This window comes from Phacochoerus africanus, chromosome 6 (assembly GCF_016906955.1).
Source record: "Phacochoerus africanus isolate WHEZ1 chromosome 6, ROS_Pafr_v1, whole genome shotgun sequence".
NCBI classification, from domain to species: Eukaryota; Metazoa; Chordata; class Mammalia; order Artiodactyla; family Suidae; genus Phacochoerus; species Phacochoerus africanus.
Window position 1 is genome coordinate 119,552,327 of NC_062549.1, and position 20,541 is coordinate 119,572,867.

General features: G+C 39.6%; 1 protein-coding gene across 2 annotated transcripts in view; it reads right to left on the minus strand.

Annotated features, from left to right (window-relative positions):
* The window catches only part of SNX7 (sorting nexin 7), a 92,540-nt gene that overhangs the window by 30,093 nt on the left and 41,906 nt on the right, over positions 1 to 20,541 (minus strand). For both annotated transcript variants that reach the window (XR_007135607.1, XM_047785221.1), the window contains exon 7: positions 16,139 to 16,225. Coding sequence is in view for 1 of the 2 variants with exons in the window: in XM_047785221.1 (XP_047641177.1) it covers positions 16,139 to 16,225 (87 nt within the window). In the remaining variant the exon portion in view is untranslated. The remainder of the gene's footprint in view (positions 1 to 16,138; positions 16,226 to 20,541) is intronic.

A 20,541-nucleotide genomic window follows, 5' to 3' on the forward strand; every position in this document is an offset into this window, starting at 1 on the left:
TCAATCAACCAACCTACCACACATCAAAAACAGCCTTTAATATTGCAACACAGGCTAAAACAAAGCTGGCCAACAGAACTTTCTGTGATGATAAAGATGTTCTATTCTGGAGCGCCCCAAACAGTAGCAACAGCCACATATGACTCCAGGATGCAGCTAGCGCAAATGAAGAATTTTTTTCACTGTATTTAGTTTTAATTGATTCAAATTTATTTTTATTTGCAGAATATGGAGATTCCCAGGCTAGAGGTCCAATCAGACCTGTAGCCACTGTCCTATGCCACAGCAATACCAGATCCGAGCCATGTCTGCAACCTACACCACAGCTCATGGCAGCACTGGATCCTTAACCCACTGAGCGAGGCCAGGGATTGAACCCGCAACCTCATCGTTACTAGTCAGGTTCGTTAAACACTGAGCCACAACAGGAACTCCAATTGATTCAAATTTAAATGTAAATAACCACATGCAGTTAGTGGGCACCATATTACTCACCACAGCTCTAGAAAGCTGTGACCAGTATAACTGGAATAGCATAAGCACTCAAGTAATAGATTTTATGTGTTCCCCTTAAAAAAGTATTCTTTAATAAATCTGCTTTTATGTGTTTCCCCAGAAAGCCTCCAATATTATTTTCAATGAATTCATTCTAAAAACATGATGGTATTTTGGAAGAAGTATTAGCTTGAAAAAATTCAATTAATGGTATTTTTGCATATAGATAGTGGTTTACTAATTATGACCTTTTTTTTAAGGGAGACAATAATCATTTTAAGGAAATAAACTCATAATTCAAGTGTTTGAATATCACTATGAATAAGTATTAGTTTAATTTTAAAGCACTACAGGAGTTCCCTGGTAACCTAGCAGTTGAGATCCAGTGCTGAGACTGGTGTAGCTCAGGTCACTGCTTTGGCTCAGGTTGAATCCCTGGCCCAGGAACAAGCAGGGATAGACAAGTCCCACCACATTTAAAACATGGTCTATGGAGTTCCCATCACAGCTCAGTGGTTAACGAACCCTACTGGGATCCATGAGGACACAGGTTCAATCCCTGGCCTCGCTCACGCAAAATATTATCTAGTCAAATAAATCACTTTCTTTTTTTTTTTTTTTTTTTAAGCAACATGCTAATTGCTTATGTTACTTTTGGGACAAATGAAATGTTGACATTCCTACTGTGCTTTAGGGAGCACTGGTAGTTGGGGATGACATCTGTAGAGACACATCATATCGGGACTCAAAAGTGAGAGACACAGAAACTCTGAGCTCCTTTTTCCTGGCTGTTGAACTGTGTATATAACCTCGTCTAATAAAAGAGAGTGTGAGATGACTCAAAAAGTGTCGAGGGTACATGTGGGAGTGGGAAATGGTGATATTTCTACATGAATGTGTTATTTAATGTATTATGCAAGAACTACACATTCATACGTGTGTGATCTTAAATGTGCAAGAATAAGTTAATCTAAATGTTGTCACTAACAATTTGACTTTGGACCAAAACCTTGTCTTTTGGTGAGGAATCTTCTCCAGGAAACTTGCATCAGGGTAGCCTGACATTTGTATTCTGCATGTGACAGCGATGACCACACCGGGCTTATGTGTGCGTCCTCATTAATGGAATATGCGGAATGTGTTCAGCATTTTCCAGGCCTTAAGAGGCTGTGGCAGGTCTTTTAACGCATTAAAAATTTGCTCTGAATGCACTTCTCTGTCCTTTTTCTTACTCATTTTGATTAAAAGCTTCTCTATCAGAGTGTCTCAGCCTCTACAGAACCTGCTTCCTGGGAAGGATGGAAGTTCTAGAAGTTTGTAGTATATTCTCCAAAGGCACCTGGGGCCCCGAAACTCTTACCCTCCTCCCCAGCCACACTGCTATTGAGAACCACCGGCACACACTGTACCTCCTTAACTCATCTCACAATCTCTTTACTGAGAGAGAAGCAAGGCAGGTCAATTTGCTCTAAAATTTGTATCATTAAAACTGCCAGTTCACTATCACAGGCTATTTCAAATCACCAATAAAGTTCTGCGGCAGGAATGGCAAAAAGAATTTATCATGCATGCAAACTCTGACTGGTATTAGTTACGCGAAGCATGTTGAGAAGTATCTTTTTAGACGTTACCCTAGTGTCTAGTTTTCAAGTTCTCGGTGCGATTTTTGGAGTCCAGCCTCGACAACTTCTACATGTGCAGTATTGAGCCAGTAATTTTTATGTCTCTGTGCCTCAGTTTGTAAAGTGAGGAAAATAATAGCATCTACTTCACTGTGTTGTGTAAGACTTGAGTGAGATAACACACATAGAACACTTAGAACTCTGCCTGCCACACGAGAAGTAGCTCTTTTATTTAATCATCATCATTAACTGGTTTTAGCATAACACACTGGTCTGGTTAAAATAAAACTCTATGTAATAATACCCTGGAAGAAGGAAAAAAGAATTTCAACTGAGGACATAGCTCCACATGTCCCAAAGCGTTTCCAAGTTGCAATTTCCAATTTATTGTGAATTGTAAATAAATGTATATTTTGGGGATTTAAAAACACACTCAACTTTTTTTTTTTGGTTTTGATTTTAGTAGAATATGATTGTTATCTGCCTTCAAACTGTCACAGCTTTTTAGACTTTGAACCCTCTATCAGAAAAAAACAACCTAGTATTTATACGAGACCAGGGAGTATAGTGCCAGGTCACAGTTCTGGCTCTTCTATTTACCAAGTTGTATAAGTCTGGACAAATCACGTATCCTTTCTTATTAAAATCTCCCCTGTTCCCACCTTACTTTAGGCCCTCATCATCTCCCTCCCATCACACAGGACTCAATAGGTCTTTTTGCTTCCGATGCAGGAAACAGAGGGAGCCCTTGAAAGCAACCCTCATTACTTCCTTTTCCCTTTCTCCACCTGACCCATTCAGTCCTCAAGCCTATTCGGTAGGAGGGAGCAAGGCCGGTGCCCATGCTAGAGGAGGAAGGGAGGCAAAGTCACGGTGGCCCAGAGCAGGGTGCCAAAGCATTAAAAGGACGTTGAGGCAGTCCCTGCAAAGAGTGGTCTGGAGTGGGAATGAACAGCCCAAGCAGGGTGAGAATGGTGCACACTGCCTGCCCATGGGCAGCGTGGAGGAGCGAAGACTAGCAAGGAACAAGAGAAGCCTAGAAGCTGGTAAAGAGGGTGCCCTTGTGTGGGTGTGGTTCCAGTGCCAGTGTGGAAACCAGAGTGGGGCGAGGAGTCTCCACTTAGGCAAGATGACATGAGCAGGCAAGGCTGGTTACAGACAGCATTGATTAAGTAGGTATGTGAAGGCAACTGGGATCCTGTTTCTCATTTTCAGAAAAGGAAATACAAATATGGAAAGTCAACTAGAATTAACTCTCATGATATTGGACTCAAAGGGGAGGTACTGATATGAAATGGTTGTTCTTAATATATATAAACAGGCAAATCGGTATAGATATTAAAATGTGTATGTGTGATGATACGTAAATATAGTTCCTGTCTCTGTCCACTCAGGTCTTAGACTAAAAATACCTAAGTAGCAATGAACATATCTAATGCCAAGACACTGTATTCTAAATATAATTTTCTCTGTTAAAACTAATCAGAGCTCGTTAGAGAAATGGCTGATCCCAGGGCTGGAGCAAGACAAGTACAAGAAGAGTCTAGACTGTCCTGTTGTATCAGAAAGACACCAAGAAGGCAAAGACTATGTCAAAAGGTGGGGGAGGAGGAGGTGCGAAGATGACCCTACTGGCCAAACTGGAGACAATTTATACCAAAATACACAGTGATAGGAAAGGACTAAATCCCACTGACTAAAATAGAAAACCACAATAGAACACATACACACACAATCAATTTAAAGTTTAAAGATAAGGAACGATATAATTATAGTCTCAAAGTACCTTCCCCCAAAACATTTATTAATTGCAATGGGAAAGGACTGATTTTACAGTGGAGAAGCTGAGCAGCTCTCGCCTTAGTCAAATGATTAAAGAGGGTATCATTAATAGCACAAATAAAAACCATGTGCTACCCGACAGAATAAATCACTTGAGTTATATCCCTGTCAAAGACTGACAGTTTGGAGTTCCCGTTGTGGCTCAGTGGTTAACGAATCCAACTAGGAACCATGAAATTGTGGGTTCAATCCCGGGCCTTGCTCAGTGGGTTAAGGATCCCGCTTTGCCGTGAGCTGTGGTGTAGGTTGCAGATGCGGCTCAGATCCTGCATTGCTGTGGCTGTGGTGTAGGCCGATGGCTACAGTTCCAATTAGACCCCTAGCCTGGGAACCTCCATATGCCGTGGGAGCGGCCCTAGAAATGGCAAAGAGACCAAAAAAAAAAAAAAAAAAAACCAAACTGACAGCTTAAACCTAATCATGGAACGTGTCAAAAAAGTTCATACTGGAGTATTCTAGACTATAATAGGCCTGCGATCTTCAGCATAATGGTCACAAAAGTCAAGGAAAGATGAAAGAACTATTTTAGCCTGAAGGAGACGTCTAAGTACACACTGTCAACATTAACATATAAACACTATACACATAAAATAAACAAGGACATACTGTATAGCACAGGGAACTATATTAATATTTTGCAATAACCTGTAAGTGAAACAAATCTTAAAAAATACACATATATGTATGTATAACTGAATCACTCTGCGGTACATCTGAAACTAAGGCAACATCGTAAATCAACTCTACTGCAATAAAACAAATTTTTTTTTTGTCTTTTTGCCATTTCTAGGCTGCTCCTGCAGCATATGGAGGTTCCCAGGCTAGGGGTCCAATCCGGAGCTGTAGCCGCCAGCCTACACCACAGCCACAGCCACAGCCACACAGGATCCGAGCCACGTCTGCAACCTACACCACAGCTCATGGCAACACTGGATCGTTAACCCACTGAGCAAGGCCGGGGATCGAACCCACAATCTCATGGTTCCTAGTCGGATTCGTTAACCACTTCGCCACGACAGGAACTCCAATAACGATTTTTAATCTAAAGCATGTAACACACCGAATCATCATTCCTCCCACTTCAGTGGCTTCCCACGGCAGTTGCAATGGAACCCACAGCCTATGTGTTCCCATCCTGCCTGCTCAGTCCTCAGGCCCTGGCTGCTCCCCCTTCATTCTCTACATGCTCACCGCACCAGATATGCTTAAGCTCAGGGAGTACGTGGAGCTCTCATTTCAGAGCTTTGCATGGATGCTTCTGAGCACACATGTCCTCAACCTTGGAAGGCCTGTCCCTGTCGTCACTCAGCACTCCTCTCCGTGTCACCTCAGAAAGGTGTTCTCTTCCCTCCTGCTGTTCTCCCTCACATTAGCCCGTTTTACGTTCTTCACAGCACTAATCGCTGTCTGAAATTATCACGGTCTTTTATTATTTCTCCCTTTACTCTCCCTCTGTGAGACCGTATTTCCCTGGGGAAAGGGGCTTTGTCAGTCTTGGTCACTGCAGTTTCCCCACCACAAAGTGCTTAGACAGGCAGGGAATGCCTAACTCTTCCCTGATTGACAATCTGGGCCCCAATTTTCTCATCTACAAACGTGGGAATAAGTTACACTCACCTTATACAGAATTATTCATTGGATAGTTTACATAAATTATTAGCATAGTGCCTGGCGTACGATGGGTACTAAATAAATGCAAAATATGTTTCAGAAAGGAAAGCACCTGTTTGGGTGTGGAAACTCTGAAAATTGAATGGTGCTACAGGATTGCGGCATGTCCCCTAAATTTACTCTTCTATTGAATAGGGTTTAACAAAAAAAGCTTACTCTCCAAAGCCTAGAAATATAATAGATCAAAATTCACTTAGTGATATGGGAGTTCCCATTGTGGCTCAGTGATAACAAGCCTGATTAGTATCCAAGCGGACACGGTTTGACCCCTGGGCTTGCTCAGTGGGTTAAGGATCTGGTGCTGCCATGCACTGTGGTATAGGTCACCGGCACAGCTCACATCCCATGTCGCTGTAGTTGCGGTGTAGGCCAGCAGCTGTAACTCCAATTCGACCGCTAGCCTGAGAAATTCCATATGCCTTGGGTGCAGCCCTATAAGACCAAAAAAAAAAAAAGTGATATGGCACTGTACTAAAAGAAAACCTACCAGTTCTGCTCTTTGCAGAAATATAATTTTTTTTTAGAAGTACTATTTAAATGATTCATGCTTTAAATAATGTTTTACGATATGTCATTACATATTCGCCAATATATTATTCTTTTACATTTTCTTCTAGCTTACCAAAATTTTTACTGACACAAGCTCTAGATTTATAAACATGAATGCATCTTCAAAAAAAGTTTCTTCAAAGAAAGCATTATTTCTGCATGTTCGTGGATAAAGAATACTTAATGTCTGATTAAGGTCACGAGCTAAGTAAAAGTGAATCAAAGTCCTCTCCAGGCTTCAGACTCCCAGTGTGTTCCTGTTCTAGGCATAATCAAATATTTATTGAGTACCCAGGCAGGGCCAGGAGCCAGAGAGATATGGAAGACAGACCCTTAGGAAACATTTCTTATTAACAAAAAGTCTAAATTAAAAGGAAATTGAATCTATTTTGAGTTCCTATATGGGACAGCTGTGTAAAATATTCCATCTACGGTAGGCAGAACTCCACAAACCGAACCACAAATCCGCAAGGACACTATAAGTAGAATTTCTTAAATCCTGAGAAGAAATGACTGGAATTTTAAACCACTCCTCTTACTTATCCATCTGTTACTTTTTCTGTTGCAGTTAAGACAGTGGGGGGAAAAAATGTTCCTAGAGAAAACACAGTACTTAGAATCTTTCTTTAGAAAATCACTTCCAACAATGCCACTTCTCTTTTTCTACAGTTTTCATTGTCTTTTACCACCTTTCACTGTCACCCACCACAAATGTACACAAAGCCTTATTCATCGAGACTGTAAGTTTCTGTGTTTTGGTTTTTTTTTTCTTTTCAAATCAGTAAGCCTTACTATTTAATAACTTCCTTGAGCAAATTCCATGGGCAAAAATTCTGGACATAGTACACGTTTTTCACCTCGTCCTCAGACATCTCCCGATTAATTTTCTGGTTAACAGTTCATATGAATCAGAGAGTGCCCAAGTTTGTAGTCACAACAGAGATGCTGGTGTTGGTGGATTCCCAAAGAAATAACCCAAAATGCATTTTTTTGTCAAAAAATATTATAAATTAGGAGTTCCCGTCGTGGCGCAGTGGTTAACGAATCCGACTAGGAACCATGAGGTTGCGGGTTCGGTCCCTGCCCTTGCTCAGTGGGTTAACGATCCGGCGTTGCCGGGAGCTGTGGTGTAGGTTGCAGACGCGGCTCAGATCCCGAGTTGCTGTGGCTCTGGCGTAGGCGGGTGGCTACAGCTCTGATTCGACCCCTAGCCTGGGAACCTCCATATGCCGCAGGAGCGGCCCAAGAAATAGCAACAACAACAACAACAATAACAACAACAACAACAAAAATATTATAAATTAGGTGTTGATCTTCAAAATTATTTGGAATAATCTACCCCTAGAGTCCCTATTTTTTAGTGTTTCTTATTTGTTCCATAACAGATTGAAGATGGCTTCCAAAATTAAGACTCTGCAACTAGTTCAAAGGTAGTAAGGAAACTCACTGGCACAAAAGGAAAGTAAGAGTAAGAGAAAAACAAGGGAAAGCCAGGGCTGAGTTGGACACAGAAAAGACATAATTGCTGGATATAACTAGATCAGAATTGGGGCCCTCACAGTCTAGAAACTCATGTAAAAAGTGGGATAAAGAGTGGGGTAGGAACAGGTATAAAACCCAAGATGTGTAGATGTTGCAAACAAGCTAATGGCTCAGGAGAAATTAAATCCTACTGCTGGTGCTGGGACATAAATGAAACTTTTCTCAGGAGTCCTCCTAAAGGAAAAGGAGAATTAGTCCCTCCTTTACATTCATCATAGAGGGATTTCTGGTTCTTCTTCTTAAAGAACCATACAGATCAGTTGTACAATACCAGGTATTGTTTAGGTAAAACAATTGTTTGGAGTCCCAAACACAACCTTTTAATAGTCCGTCTATATTCATATACATCTTAAATTATTTAATTGCCTAGAGCAACCAACTGGGGCAAGGTCACTATTCAACTCAAGATACTTGCTGCCTGTTTTCTAAACACAACAAAACAAAAACAATTGAAAGGTCTAGCAAGCAGGAAACTGTTACCACTTTCCAAACTTTGATCTAGAAGAATGAGACACCCAAAGTATACTTCAAGTACAAAATATTTACACTGTAACACTGATCAGGTGCTGGCTAAGAGTTTTCATAGGCTGATTTAACAATACTCTAAGGAAGATATTACTCACAATTTTCACCCTGGAGGAAACTAAAGCAAGTTAAGTAACCTTCCCCAAACTACAAGGCACATGATCCTGTGGCCGAAATCACATGCCCCCTCTGCAGTCGAGTTTAAGACCTCTTATTAAATGCTCTTCAGAGACTGCTCTACTTGCAATGCCAGGGGCATAAGATAAATGACAGAGGGTAAAATAACATGGTAAAATTCCAAATAGAGAGCCCAGGCTCAACAGGCTCTTATTCATAGGGTAGACATGATTTTTTTCTTTTGCTATTTAATCAAATACTCATTATTTTTACAATTTTATATAAATAGCAGCAGATGGATAATTTTTACCACCCATTTCAACCAATGATGCCTTGAATGAGAGGCTTGCCAGGGAAGGTACAGAGGGAGATGGATTCTAGGGACTGCCTGGTGCTTTGCTCTGGGTAGAGGGCCTTCTTGATTATAGCATCACTCATTCATCCAGACTCCCAGTGTGCCGTGTGTGTGTGACTCCAATACACTGCTACACTGCGTATGTCAGGCAAACATTAAACGGCTGTTTACCCAGAACCCATTGCTCACCCCCTTCTTACTACATGAGAGCGCCTCAGCTTTTTCAAGGTATTTGCATCAGCGGACAGCCTGTGGCTGGTCCAAGTCAATTCTGTTGGTCACATTCTCACTCCGAGTAACTGGTTTGATCATGGACTTTTCATGACTCTGGCCAATGAGATGTTAGGTAAAATCTGCTGGATGCCTTCTAGGATAAATGGATAAAAGGGAACATAAAGAAGAAAGCCCTTTCTCCTTCCACTGGAGAGCATCATGTCCTTCTCTGAGTATGTGTATATGTATACGAGTGTATCTTTGTGTACGTGAGATGCACACGTAGATACAGACAAAAAAGCAGCAGAGAGAGAAAAATAGATATTAGAAAATGAGGCCCAGAGAAAGGCCTCATTTGTTAAAAAGTCAGGGGAGTGAGACAACAAATATCGGAGAAAAGGTGGAGCCAACCTCGCCACCCAAAAAAAAAAGGCTGTATCAGTGTTGGCATTTCTGTAAAGCTTAAAGAGCAGGCAGTCTTGCTCTGTACAGCATTTAGCACACTATCAAGATCATCTGAAGATTAATAACCACAATTTGAGGATGAGAGTAAAATACTGGTTCAAAAACAGCAGCTCATACAGAGCAAGGACCGGTTTAAATAAATTTGGTTATCTGCTGGTATCTTCCGAATGTGGCTGTATGCAAATGCAGACTATAACGATCTTATGAAAATGCATTTTTTTCTTTTTGCTCACATAAATACACTGCTAAACAGCTATGGCATTATATCTACATCCAACTCTCAGATTCCATGCACATATTGCTAAATGTCAGATGTATTCATATTCATTTATATTTGAATGCTGCTTTGAGTGGCAAACTATAAATCATCCATTCAAAAATAAAAATAAAAATAAGATGGATATGCAGCATTATTTAGCACCACAGATGAACCTTATTTATCTTAAACAGTGAAGTGAATAAGCATTTTCACACAGAAGCTCTGACTCTGAAAACGTATAACTAAACTGCAAAAACCACAAGTTCCTCCAAATATCTGAATTTTCCTCATAATCTCAATCATTGTTATACCTTCATCTCCACAGCAGAAACTTTGTTACTCTGAATATCTATTTCACTGAACATCTTATCAGAGCATATAACTCTCAATCTTTCTTAAAATATGTCATTGTCTACAATTATTTTGTATCAAGCTGTTTTATAAATGTCTCACAAAATGGAGAAGTGGTTAAGAATGCTGAATGACCCAAATAAATGTTTATTTCATCTTATTGGTCCAACTGTCTACCAACAGCCAAAGCTGTACAAGTTTTCTTTCTTTCTCCTTACTAGTCTTTCCTTAACTGATTTTTTTTTTTTTTTGCTTTTTTAGGGCCACACTTCTAGCATTTAGAAGTTCCCAGGGCAGGGTAGGGATCGAATCAGAGCTGCAGCTACACCACAGCCACAGCAATGCCGGATCTGAGCCCGTGCCACAGCTCATAGCAATGCTGGATCCTTAACCCACTGAGAGAGGCCAGGAATCGAACCTGCATCCTCATGGACACTAGTCAGGCTCGTTACCGCTGAGCCACAAGGGGAACTTCCTCCTTCTCTAATTTTTAATGTTGGAATATGAACCTTTAAATAAGGTTACCATCAGGGTCCTTTTTTGTTCTCATCCTTTAGACTGCAACAAATGCCATGGCTTTAATGACTATGCACTAATAACTCCCAAATATATATCTTCAGCTGGATCCATCCCCTGACTTCTGGGTCTTTTTTTTAAGGATTTCTATATGCAACTCCCTACTCAATATCTCACTTGAGTATCTGATAGGCACATCAACCTTATACAACCAGATCTAATTTCTTCATCTTTCTCACTAAAGCTGTTCTTCCCAAAGTCTTGGCTAAGTCAGTGCCAACTCTTAACTTCTGGTTGCTCAGTCCCAAAACCTCAAGACAGTTCTTGTCCAGTCACAATTTCATAGTCCATTAAATAGCAACCAACTCTCTCTTCAAAATATCCTCAGAATCTGATCACGTCACACCACGTCCACCGGGACTGTAAGAGCTGGTCTCCAGCTCTGGCCTTCTCGCATCCCATGCACATCCGTAAACACATTAGCTTTTGTCTTTCCCAAGCACGGTAATTGTTTTAGAACAGGTCTGATCAGGTCGCTCCTCTGTTCCAATGCTGTCTTCCTGTCCCGCTGAGACCAAGTCTTACAAGACCCTTTGCGAACAGATCCCTGGGTACCTCTTCGACCTCATTTCCCACAACTCTTCTGCTTGCACATTCTCATTCCAGTCCAGCAACTGTGGTCTCTTTGCTTTGCATGAAACACGCAGGCGTACTTCCACTTTGCACTGCATAAAATGGTCTTTTCCCAGGTATTCACGTGCTTCCAGAACTTACCTTTTTCAGGTTTTACATAATCACCTTCTTCTTAAGATCTTTCCTGTGCTCTTATTTATTTTTTCTCTTTTGGATGCCCCAGGGCATATGGAGTTCCCAGATCCAAGCCATAGCTGTGACCTATGCCACAGCTGGAGCAATGCCGGATCCTTAACCCACTGTGCTAGGCTGGGGATCGAACCTGTGTCCCAGTTCTGCAGAGATGCCTTCGGTCCCACTGTGCTACAGCAGGAACTCCAAGGGCCTGTTTTCTTGACCACTGTTTCCCTAGTGTTTGGAATAGCATCTTTTATATGTGAGGTACCCAACAACACTTGCTGAAAGGCTTTTGTTGAATACGTCTCCCTTAAACATCATCTTATCGTGATGGAAAGTTGCACGTCTCCCATTTTCATTCTTCCTTCTCTCTGCCATAGTACAGGTTATAGAGCCACAATCTGCCTTCCTTACAAGCTAGGCATGTCAAGGGTCACTAACCACTTGCAATAAGGCCTGCCCTCATTCTCTAAGTGCTTCAGATTCCATCTTCCACCTACATCTCTCTCAAATTCCTCTTCTCTGCAATCCACTACCACCTCTTCAGTTCAGGCTCTGGCTGATCCACACAGCCCCAAGGATAAAGCCCACATTCCTAATCCTGACAAATAACAAGGCTCCCTTCCCATCTGACCGCAGCCCACATCTCTCACCTCCCCGGCACCCTGCTCACTAGACAATGGGAGCTCCTCAGGGTAGCAGAGTTTTTTGTTTTTGTTTTTTTTGTTTTTCCTAAGGACCAATTCTAAAAGAGCTGTACACTATAGCACAGTTTTTTTGAGCTTTCCTTTTCATAGTATCCACTCACTGGTCTTCAAGGAGCAATTTCTGACTCATTTTACAGGACCCATCTCAAATATTACTTCTGTAAAGACATCAAAGTAACAATAGCTAACGAACCCTGAGTGCTTTCTATGACCCAAATAATTCACCTGCATTGTAGCATTTCATCCTTGAACAAGCCTATTAGAAAGGTAGTAATAATTTCCCCAAATTATACATGATAAAATAAGGCTTTAAAAAGATAGGAAATGTGGCTTAAGACATAATAAGCAGATAAGCTAGGATTTGATCCTAGGTCTATCTAATTCCAAAGCCTAAATGACAAGACTCTAAATGAAGAGCTGAACTGAACTTCAAATGAGTTTTCTGAATTTAGATCACTTCAAAACCATTTACTTTTATTATTTTGTTTTGTGAGATAAGATTTACAAACTACACACTCTAAGAAGGAGCCACTTTATAACTACGGAGGTAATAAAAAAAATTCACTATAAAACATTATTTTAGTTTGCAACAAAACACATCATTTTTGTGGGCATATTTGTGTGATGAGGAAAAGTAACAATAATGCCAATTTACAGCAGATACAAGATTACAGGCAAGGTGAAAGGCAAGAGCTTCCTGTTTGCATGCCGCAGAGCCCACATAAAGATTATCTAATATGTCTAATACAACCTCTGGGAATGTTACATCACATCACTGCTCTCTCTCTGCCCAATAATTATAACTCTCTCTTAGTCTTTGCCCTTCTTGGTAGAGCTTTCCTTTCACAAACCTTTTCATTATGAGCTGCCTTGCCGGGTTTGCATATAGCGTCCCCACCCAAAGGTGACTTTGATGGAGCCTCGGAAGGCGGCTCCAGCAGGTCTCCATAGAAATGGCCCCAGGGTTGTTTCCAAAGTGGCCCTGCTTGAGTTGCCATGGTAAACAACCAGGCTAGATTGCTCTATTCAGTTCTCTGCCAGGGTCGCCATGGTGACTGCAAAGGAGGGCTTCTTAGAAGGACCTTACAAGGGCGTGTTTCCATGGTGACCCTATCCTGCATATTTCTAAGCAACTTCCCTTCCTTTGGTTGTACTGTGACCAATCTTAGCAGGTTCATTCTGAGAGTAACCTGGAAGGTTTCTCCCAAAGATATCACCATAACACACAGGGATCTGGAAGTGAGGTCCGTAAACAAATAAATTGCTTGAAAATGGAAATGGTGCCATTCGCAAATCATTAAATTAGTCCCTGATTTGAGGAAGGATCTGCTTTTTGATGGGTAACAAAAAGATACTTGTAATGTCTCTATTCAATGTCTGTTTCAAATGTTAATAAAAATGATCTTACAGAATATAACATAGTTAATGAAAGTCTCAGGTTTTCAAATCTTACAACATAGCAGCTAACTAGGTAAATACTTTTATAGTGGACATGTCACATACACACAAAATGAAATCATAAATACAGATGGATCATCAGGTTATAATGAGATGGCAAGGAAATTTTTATAAAGCAAAAGACAAAATATTTGCAAGTCAAATGAAAAGAAAAAATGTGCTTTAGTTGAGTTGGGAAAGCCTAGCCATATTTGGGCCCAAGCTATTTTTTCCCGTGTTTTTGTGGTTGGAACAATCCCAACTACTCTTCTTTTCAATTTAAAATATGAATATAAGCCATTCTGAACAGATGCTTGGTTTTTAAGCCATTTCACTATTCTCCTTAAACTTTAAGATACTGTACTTTTTCTAGTATTTGGTCAAGGGCAAAATTTTATCTAATCACAAATTTTAGTATCTTTAAAAATTATTGAACAAATTAAAAAATTCTATAGTTCCAAAGTTACGATTACAATTTTTGTACATGAGCTTACCCACTTTTGTTCTTTGCAATTGACTCTTTTAAAATTATACATACACTCTTTATTGTATTGAGAAGGTTAATCTTGGATTTCCTATTTTTTTGCCTCATTCTGAGGTAAAAACGAAGGTGATTTTCTCCTTTAGCCTTAATTCCATTTATTCTATGCTTTCTGTTGGTCTCTCTCACAGACCCCATCCTCCCACTCTGTCCATAGGAGTTCACCATTCCCCACCCACATTCCATTCAGGAAAATAAATCTGAGTTTGAAAAATAAACATAGTTAAGAAACATATGGGTAATTCATAATCACTGAAATCTCCATGTTTTATAGACAGTCTGATTTTGCAGAGATTTATTGTTTCAAGCCTTCAATGCGTTTTTTTCTTTCTTTTTTGGTCTTTTTGCCATTTCTAGGCTGCTCTTGCGGCATATGGAGGTTCCCAGGCTAGGGGTCCAATCCGGAGCTGTAGCCACCAGCCTACACCACAGCCACAGCAACACAGGATCCGAGCCGTGTCTGCAACTTACACGATAGCTCACGGCAACAATGGATCCTTAACCCACTGAGCAAGGCCAAGGATTGAACCCCCAACCTCATGGTTCCTAGTCAGATTTGTTAACCACTGAGCCATGAGGGGAACTCCTTCAAGCCTTCAATGTGTTTTTATGAATCAGGGCAATCACTGCAATTTTCACTCATTCACAAGATTTACTGAGTGACTACCACATACCAGACACTGTTCTCTGGGCTGAGGACACTTCAGAAAACAACAAAAAAAATTCCTGTTCTCTGAGAGTGTTTGGAGTAAGGATGGGGAGTGAGAGAAGGAAAGATAATAAAGAAAATCAGAAGTAAAATCATATTTTGTTTTAGAAAATTATACAAACTAGAGAGAAAATTAAACCAGGGAGAAAGGAGGTGAGTCCCAAGCCCAGGTGGGATGGGGGATGGGGGCTATGGAGTAACAGGGTGGGGATTTCAAAGACTTCCCCATTCACCTGGCAAAAGTGTACTCAATACTAATCTAAATCCTTAAATTAAAAAAAAAAGAAAATGGGAAAGTCTCTTTCACAGAGAACGCAGTAAGAGTTAGCAAAGCACTGAGCACTCTTCCCCACATTTATACTTGCAAGAGAGGCAGCACGTTCTGAGGGAGACGAGTGATACCATCACCTCCCATTCTACTTCTGTTTCCAGAACTATGTTAACTTGGGCAAGTTACTCCACCTTTCAAACCTCTTCCTCAATTTAAAAATGAGAATAATAATTGTGATCTAATAGCATTCCTTTGAAAATACACAAAGACGATAAAATATAAATACTAACCTATCGTGGGTGAAAATATAACAGCCGGAAATGACTCAGGAAAAAAAAAAGGGGGGGGAGAAAAAGATGAAAAAAAATTAGGCTCCTGTTGTGGCTCAGTGGGTTAAGAACCTGAGATAGCGTCTATAAGGATGTGGGTTCAATCCCTGGCCTCGCTCAGTGGGTTAAGGATCCTTCACTGCTTGCATAGGTCACTGATGTGGCTTGGATCCAGTGTTGTTACGGCTGTGCAATAGGTTGGCAGATGCAGCTCTGATCTGACCCCTAGCCTGGGAACTTCCACATGCCACAGGTGTGGCTGTAAAAAAAGAAAGAGGAAAAAAAAAAAAAAAAAAAACCTAGGCAAAGTGCTGGAGGTAAATGAATCCCAGTGATGGGCATGTGAGTTCTTACATTATTAAACCTTTTTTAGTGTTTGAAAATTTCTATAAAGTATTACTTTTATGAATGGATTAAGCCTGAAGACAGATACTTCCTTTGTAAAGAATTTTATAATAACTAGGAAAAAAATGCATAAAAACACCAATTTAGCAAAAAGTAGATTTATCTACTGAGTACTTACTTTTTCAAACAATGTCAGTACTTTTTTCCATAACTTCTTTGAACACTCTAATTTTTTAAAAAACATTAACGTCATACTTAGCTCATTGTAAGAGAAAATATAAGACAGAAAAGCAGAAAAGCATCTTTAGCTTATAAATTCTGGACTCAGTGTATAATAGACTTTTGGAAGAAAATTTAATGTCATTTGCTGAATGGTTAAAAACAAGCATGTAATAGAGCTTTACATTGCTAATAAAAATTTTAGACAGTGAATTCTATGTAATTACATCAAGAAATTTAAAGCTTACCAGATCAGTATCTGCCTTTTTAGACGTCAAAGCTTCAACTTTGGAATCCAGTTCCGCTTGTATTTGGTCTCTTCTTTTCATAACACCCTTGATTTTAAAATACATGGATGAAATGGGTTATACTTAGTTTTAAGAATCTTCGTATAGCATTTAACACCCCATTCACATCAATGAACAGATGCTCTAGACAGAAAATCAATAATGCAACAGAGATCCTAAATGACAATAGAAGGTTTAGACTTAACTGAAATTTCCAGGACATTACATCCAAAAAATCAGAATATACATTTTTTTAAGGGCACATGGAACATTCTCAAGGATTGACCACATACTGGGCACAAAATTAACCTCAATAAATTTAACAATGGCATGAAACTAGAAATCAACCACAGGAAAAGAAATGAGAAAAAATGAACTACATGGAGACTAAACAACATGCTATTAAAAAAAAACCAATGGGTCAATGATGAAGTCAAAAGGGAAATGAAAAAATACCTCGAGACAAATGATAATGAAAACACAACCATTCAAAATCTACGTGATGCTGCAAAAGCAGTGTTTAGAGGGAAGCTGATAGCAATACAGCCCTTCCTCAGAAAAGAAGAAAAATCTCAAATCAACAACTTAACCTACCACCTAAAAGAATTGGAAAAAGAACAAACAAAACCCAAAGTCAGCAGAAGGAAGGAAATGATAAAGATCAGAGAGGAGGAGTTCCCGTCGTGGCGCAGTGGTTAACGAATCCGACTAGGGACCATGAGGTTGCGGGTTCGGTCCCTGCACTTGCTCAGTGGGTTAAGGATCCGGCGTTGCCGTGAGCTGTGGTGTAGGTTGCAGACGCGGCTCGGATCCTGCGTTGCTGTGGCTGTGGTGTAGACCAGCAGCTGCAGCTCCGCTTAGACCCCTAGCCTGGGAACCTCCATATGCCGTGGGAGTAGCCCAAGAAATAGCAAAAAGACGAGAGAAAAAAAAAAAAAAAGATCAGAGAGGAAATCATTAAAAGAGAGCATTTCAAAAAATCAATAAAACCAAGAGCTGGTTCTTTGAAAGGGTAACTAAAATTGACAAACCTCTGGCCAGACTCACCAAGAAGAGGAGAGAGAGAAAGAACTCAAGGAAACAAAATAAGAAATGAAAAAGGAGAAATCTCAATGGATACTGCAGAAATACAAAAAACCATAAGGGATACTATGAACAATTATATGCCAACAAATTTGACAATCTAGAAGAAATGGACAACTTTCTACAGATATACAGCCCACCCACACTGAATAAAGAAGAAATAGATCAACTGAACAGAACGATCACTAGAAATGAAATTGAAGATGTGATAAAAACACTCCCTACAAATAAAAGTCCAGGACCAGATGGCTTCACAAGGGAATTCTACCAAACATACAAAGAGGAACTTATACCCATCCTCCTTAAACTTTTCCAAAAGGTTGAAGAAAAAGGAACACTCCCAAAGACATTCTATGAAGCCGTCATCACCCTAATATCAAAATCACACAAAGATACTACCAAAAAAGAAAATTACAGGGCAGTATCTTTGATGAATATAAATGCAAAAATTCTCAACAAAATTTTAGCCAACTGAATACAACAACATATAAAAAAAGATTATACAACAAGACCAAGTGGGATCCACGCCAGGTTCACAAGGATGGTTCAACATATGCAAATCAATCAATGTCATACACCACATTAATAAAAGTCAAAAACCACATGATCATCTCAATAGATGCAGAAAAAGCATTTGACAAAGTCCAATACCCATTCATGATAAAAACTCTGTTACCAAAGCGGTATAGAGGGAACATACCTTAACATAATAAAAGCCATTTATAACAGACCCATAGCAAATATAATACACAATGGAGAAAAACTGAAAGCCTTTCCACTAAAATCTGGAACAAGACAAGGACCCCCACTCTCACCATTTTTATTCAACATAAAAGTCCTAGCCAAGGCAATCAGACAAAGAGAAGGTATCCAAATTGGATGAGAAAAGGTAAAATTGTCACTCTATGCAGATGACATAATACTATATATAGAAAACCCTAAGGACTCAACCCAAAAACTACTTGAACTCATCAACAAATTCAGCAAAGTAGCAGGATATAAGATTAACATTAAGAAATCAGTCGCATTTCTGTATACTAACAATGGAATATTAGAAAAGGAACATAAAAATACAATACCTTTTTAAAAAAATCACACCCGAGAAAATTAAATACCTGGAAATAAACCTGGCCAAGGAGGTGAAATAGTTATATGCTGAGAACTATAAAACATTAATCAAGGCAACTAAAGAGGATTCAAAGAAATGGAAAGACAGTCCATGCCCCTGAGTTGGAAAAATTAATATTGCAAAAATGGCTATACTACTCAAAGCAATCTACAGATTCAATGCAATCCCTATCAAATTACCCATGACATTTTTCACAGAACTAGAATAAAAAATCCAAAAATTTATATGGAACAATAAAAGACCCAGAACTGCCAAAGCAATCCTGAGGAAGGAAAACCAAGCAGGAGGCATAACTGTCCCAGACCTCAGGCAATATTACAGAGCCGCAGTCATCAAGACAGTGTGGTACTGGTACCAAAACAGACATACAGACCAATGCAACAGTATAGAGAACCCAGAAATAAACCCAGGCACCTATGGTCAATTAATCTTTGACAAAGGAGGCAAGAACATAAAATGGGAAAAAGACTTTTCAGTAAGTGGTGCTGGGAAAACTGGATCACACCCTCACACCATGCACAAAAATAAACTCAAAATGGCTTAAAGACTGAAACATAAGACCAGACACCATCAAACTCCTAGAAAAGAACATAGGCAAAACATTCTCTGACATCAACCTTACAAATGTTTTCTTAGGTCAGTCTCACAAGGCAGCAGAAATGAAAGGAAAAATAAACCAATGGGACCTAATCAAACTGACAAGCTTTTGCACAGCAAAGGACAAAGGAAACCATAAAAAAAAAAAAAGCAACCTACAGAATGGGAGAAAATAGTTTCAAACAATGCAACAGACAAGGGCTTAATCTCTAAAATATACAAACAACTTATACAACTCAACAGCAAGAAAACCAACAACCCAATTGAAAAATTGGCAAAAGACCTGAATAGACATTTCTCCAAGAAGATGGACAGATGGCCAACGAGCACATGAAAAAATGATCATCACTGATTATTACAGAAATGCACATCAAAACTACTATGAGGTACCACCTCTCACCTGTCAAAATGGTTACAGGTGAGTCACCATTAACAAGTCAAAAAATAACACGTTGGAGAGGGAGTGGAGAAAAGGGAACCCTCCTACACTGTTGGTGGGAATGTAAATTGGTAGAACTACTATGGAAAACAGTGTGGAGATATCTCAAAAAAGCAAATATAGAACTATCATATGATCCAGCAATCCCACTCCTGGGCATATATCCAGACAAAACTTTCCTTGAAAAAGATACATGCACCTGTATGTTCACTGCAGCACTATTCACAATAGTGAAGACATGGAAACTACTTAAGCGTCCGTCGACAGATGAATGGATTAAGAAGATGTGGTATATATACACAATGGAATACTACCCAGCCATAAAAAAAAAAAAACCAGAATAATGCCATTTGCAGCAACATGGATGGAACTAGAGACACTCACACTACGTGAAATAAGTCAGAAAGACAAATACCATATGATATCACTTATATCTGGAATCTAGTATACAGCATAAATGAACCTTTCCACAGAAAATAAACTCATGGACTTGGAGAAAAGACTTGTGGTTGCCAAGGGGAAGAGGGAGGGAGTAGGATGGACTGGGAGCCTGGGGTTAATGGATGCAAACTACAGCATTTGCAGTAGGTAAGGAATGAGATCCGGCTGTAGAGCTCAGGGAACTTTATCTAGTCACTTGTGATGGAACATGATAGAGTGTAATGTGAGAAAAAGTATATATATGAATGGGTCACTCTGCTATACAGTAGAAATTGACAGAACACTGTAAGTCAACTATAATGGAAAAAATAAAAAAATAAAGAATCTTTGTATAACAAAATATATTTTTCAGAATACATACAGTATCTCTTCCCAAGCCACTAGTCATCTGGGGATATACTGACTTCATTTTTTTTTTATGAAATCTCTAGAAGCTAAATTGATAGCAAGTATTTAAAAGGATTTTTTCATAAACATTTTACTAGTTTGACCAATGTACATCTTAATGGTTTATGTATTTTATGTACAAAATACATGCGTTTTGATTGAGCACTCTGTGCATGTACAGTTCTTCAAAAAGAATAAAGAACAAAACAACGACACATCAGTGGGGGCACTGACGGTGTGTGCTATGGTATAAGCTGCTGCATTTGAAGAGTCCCAGGGGCCACTCAC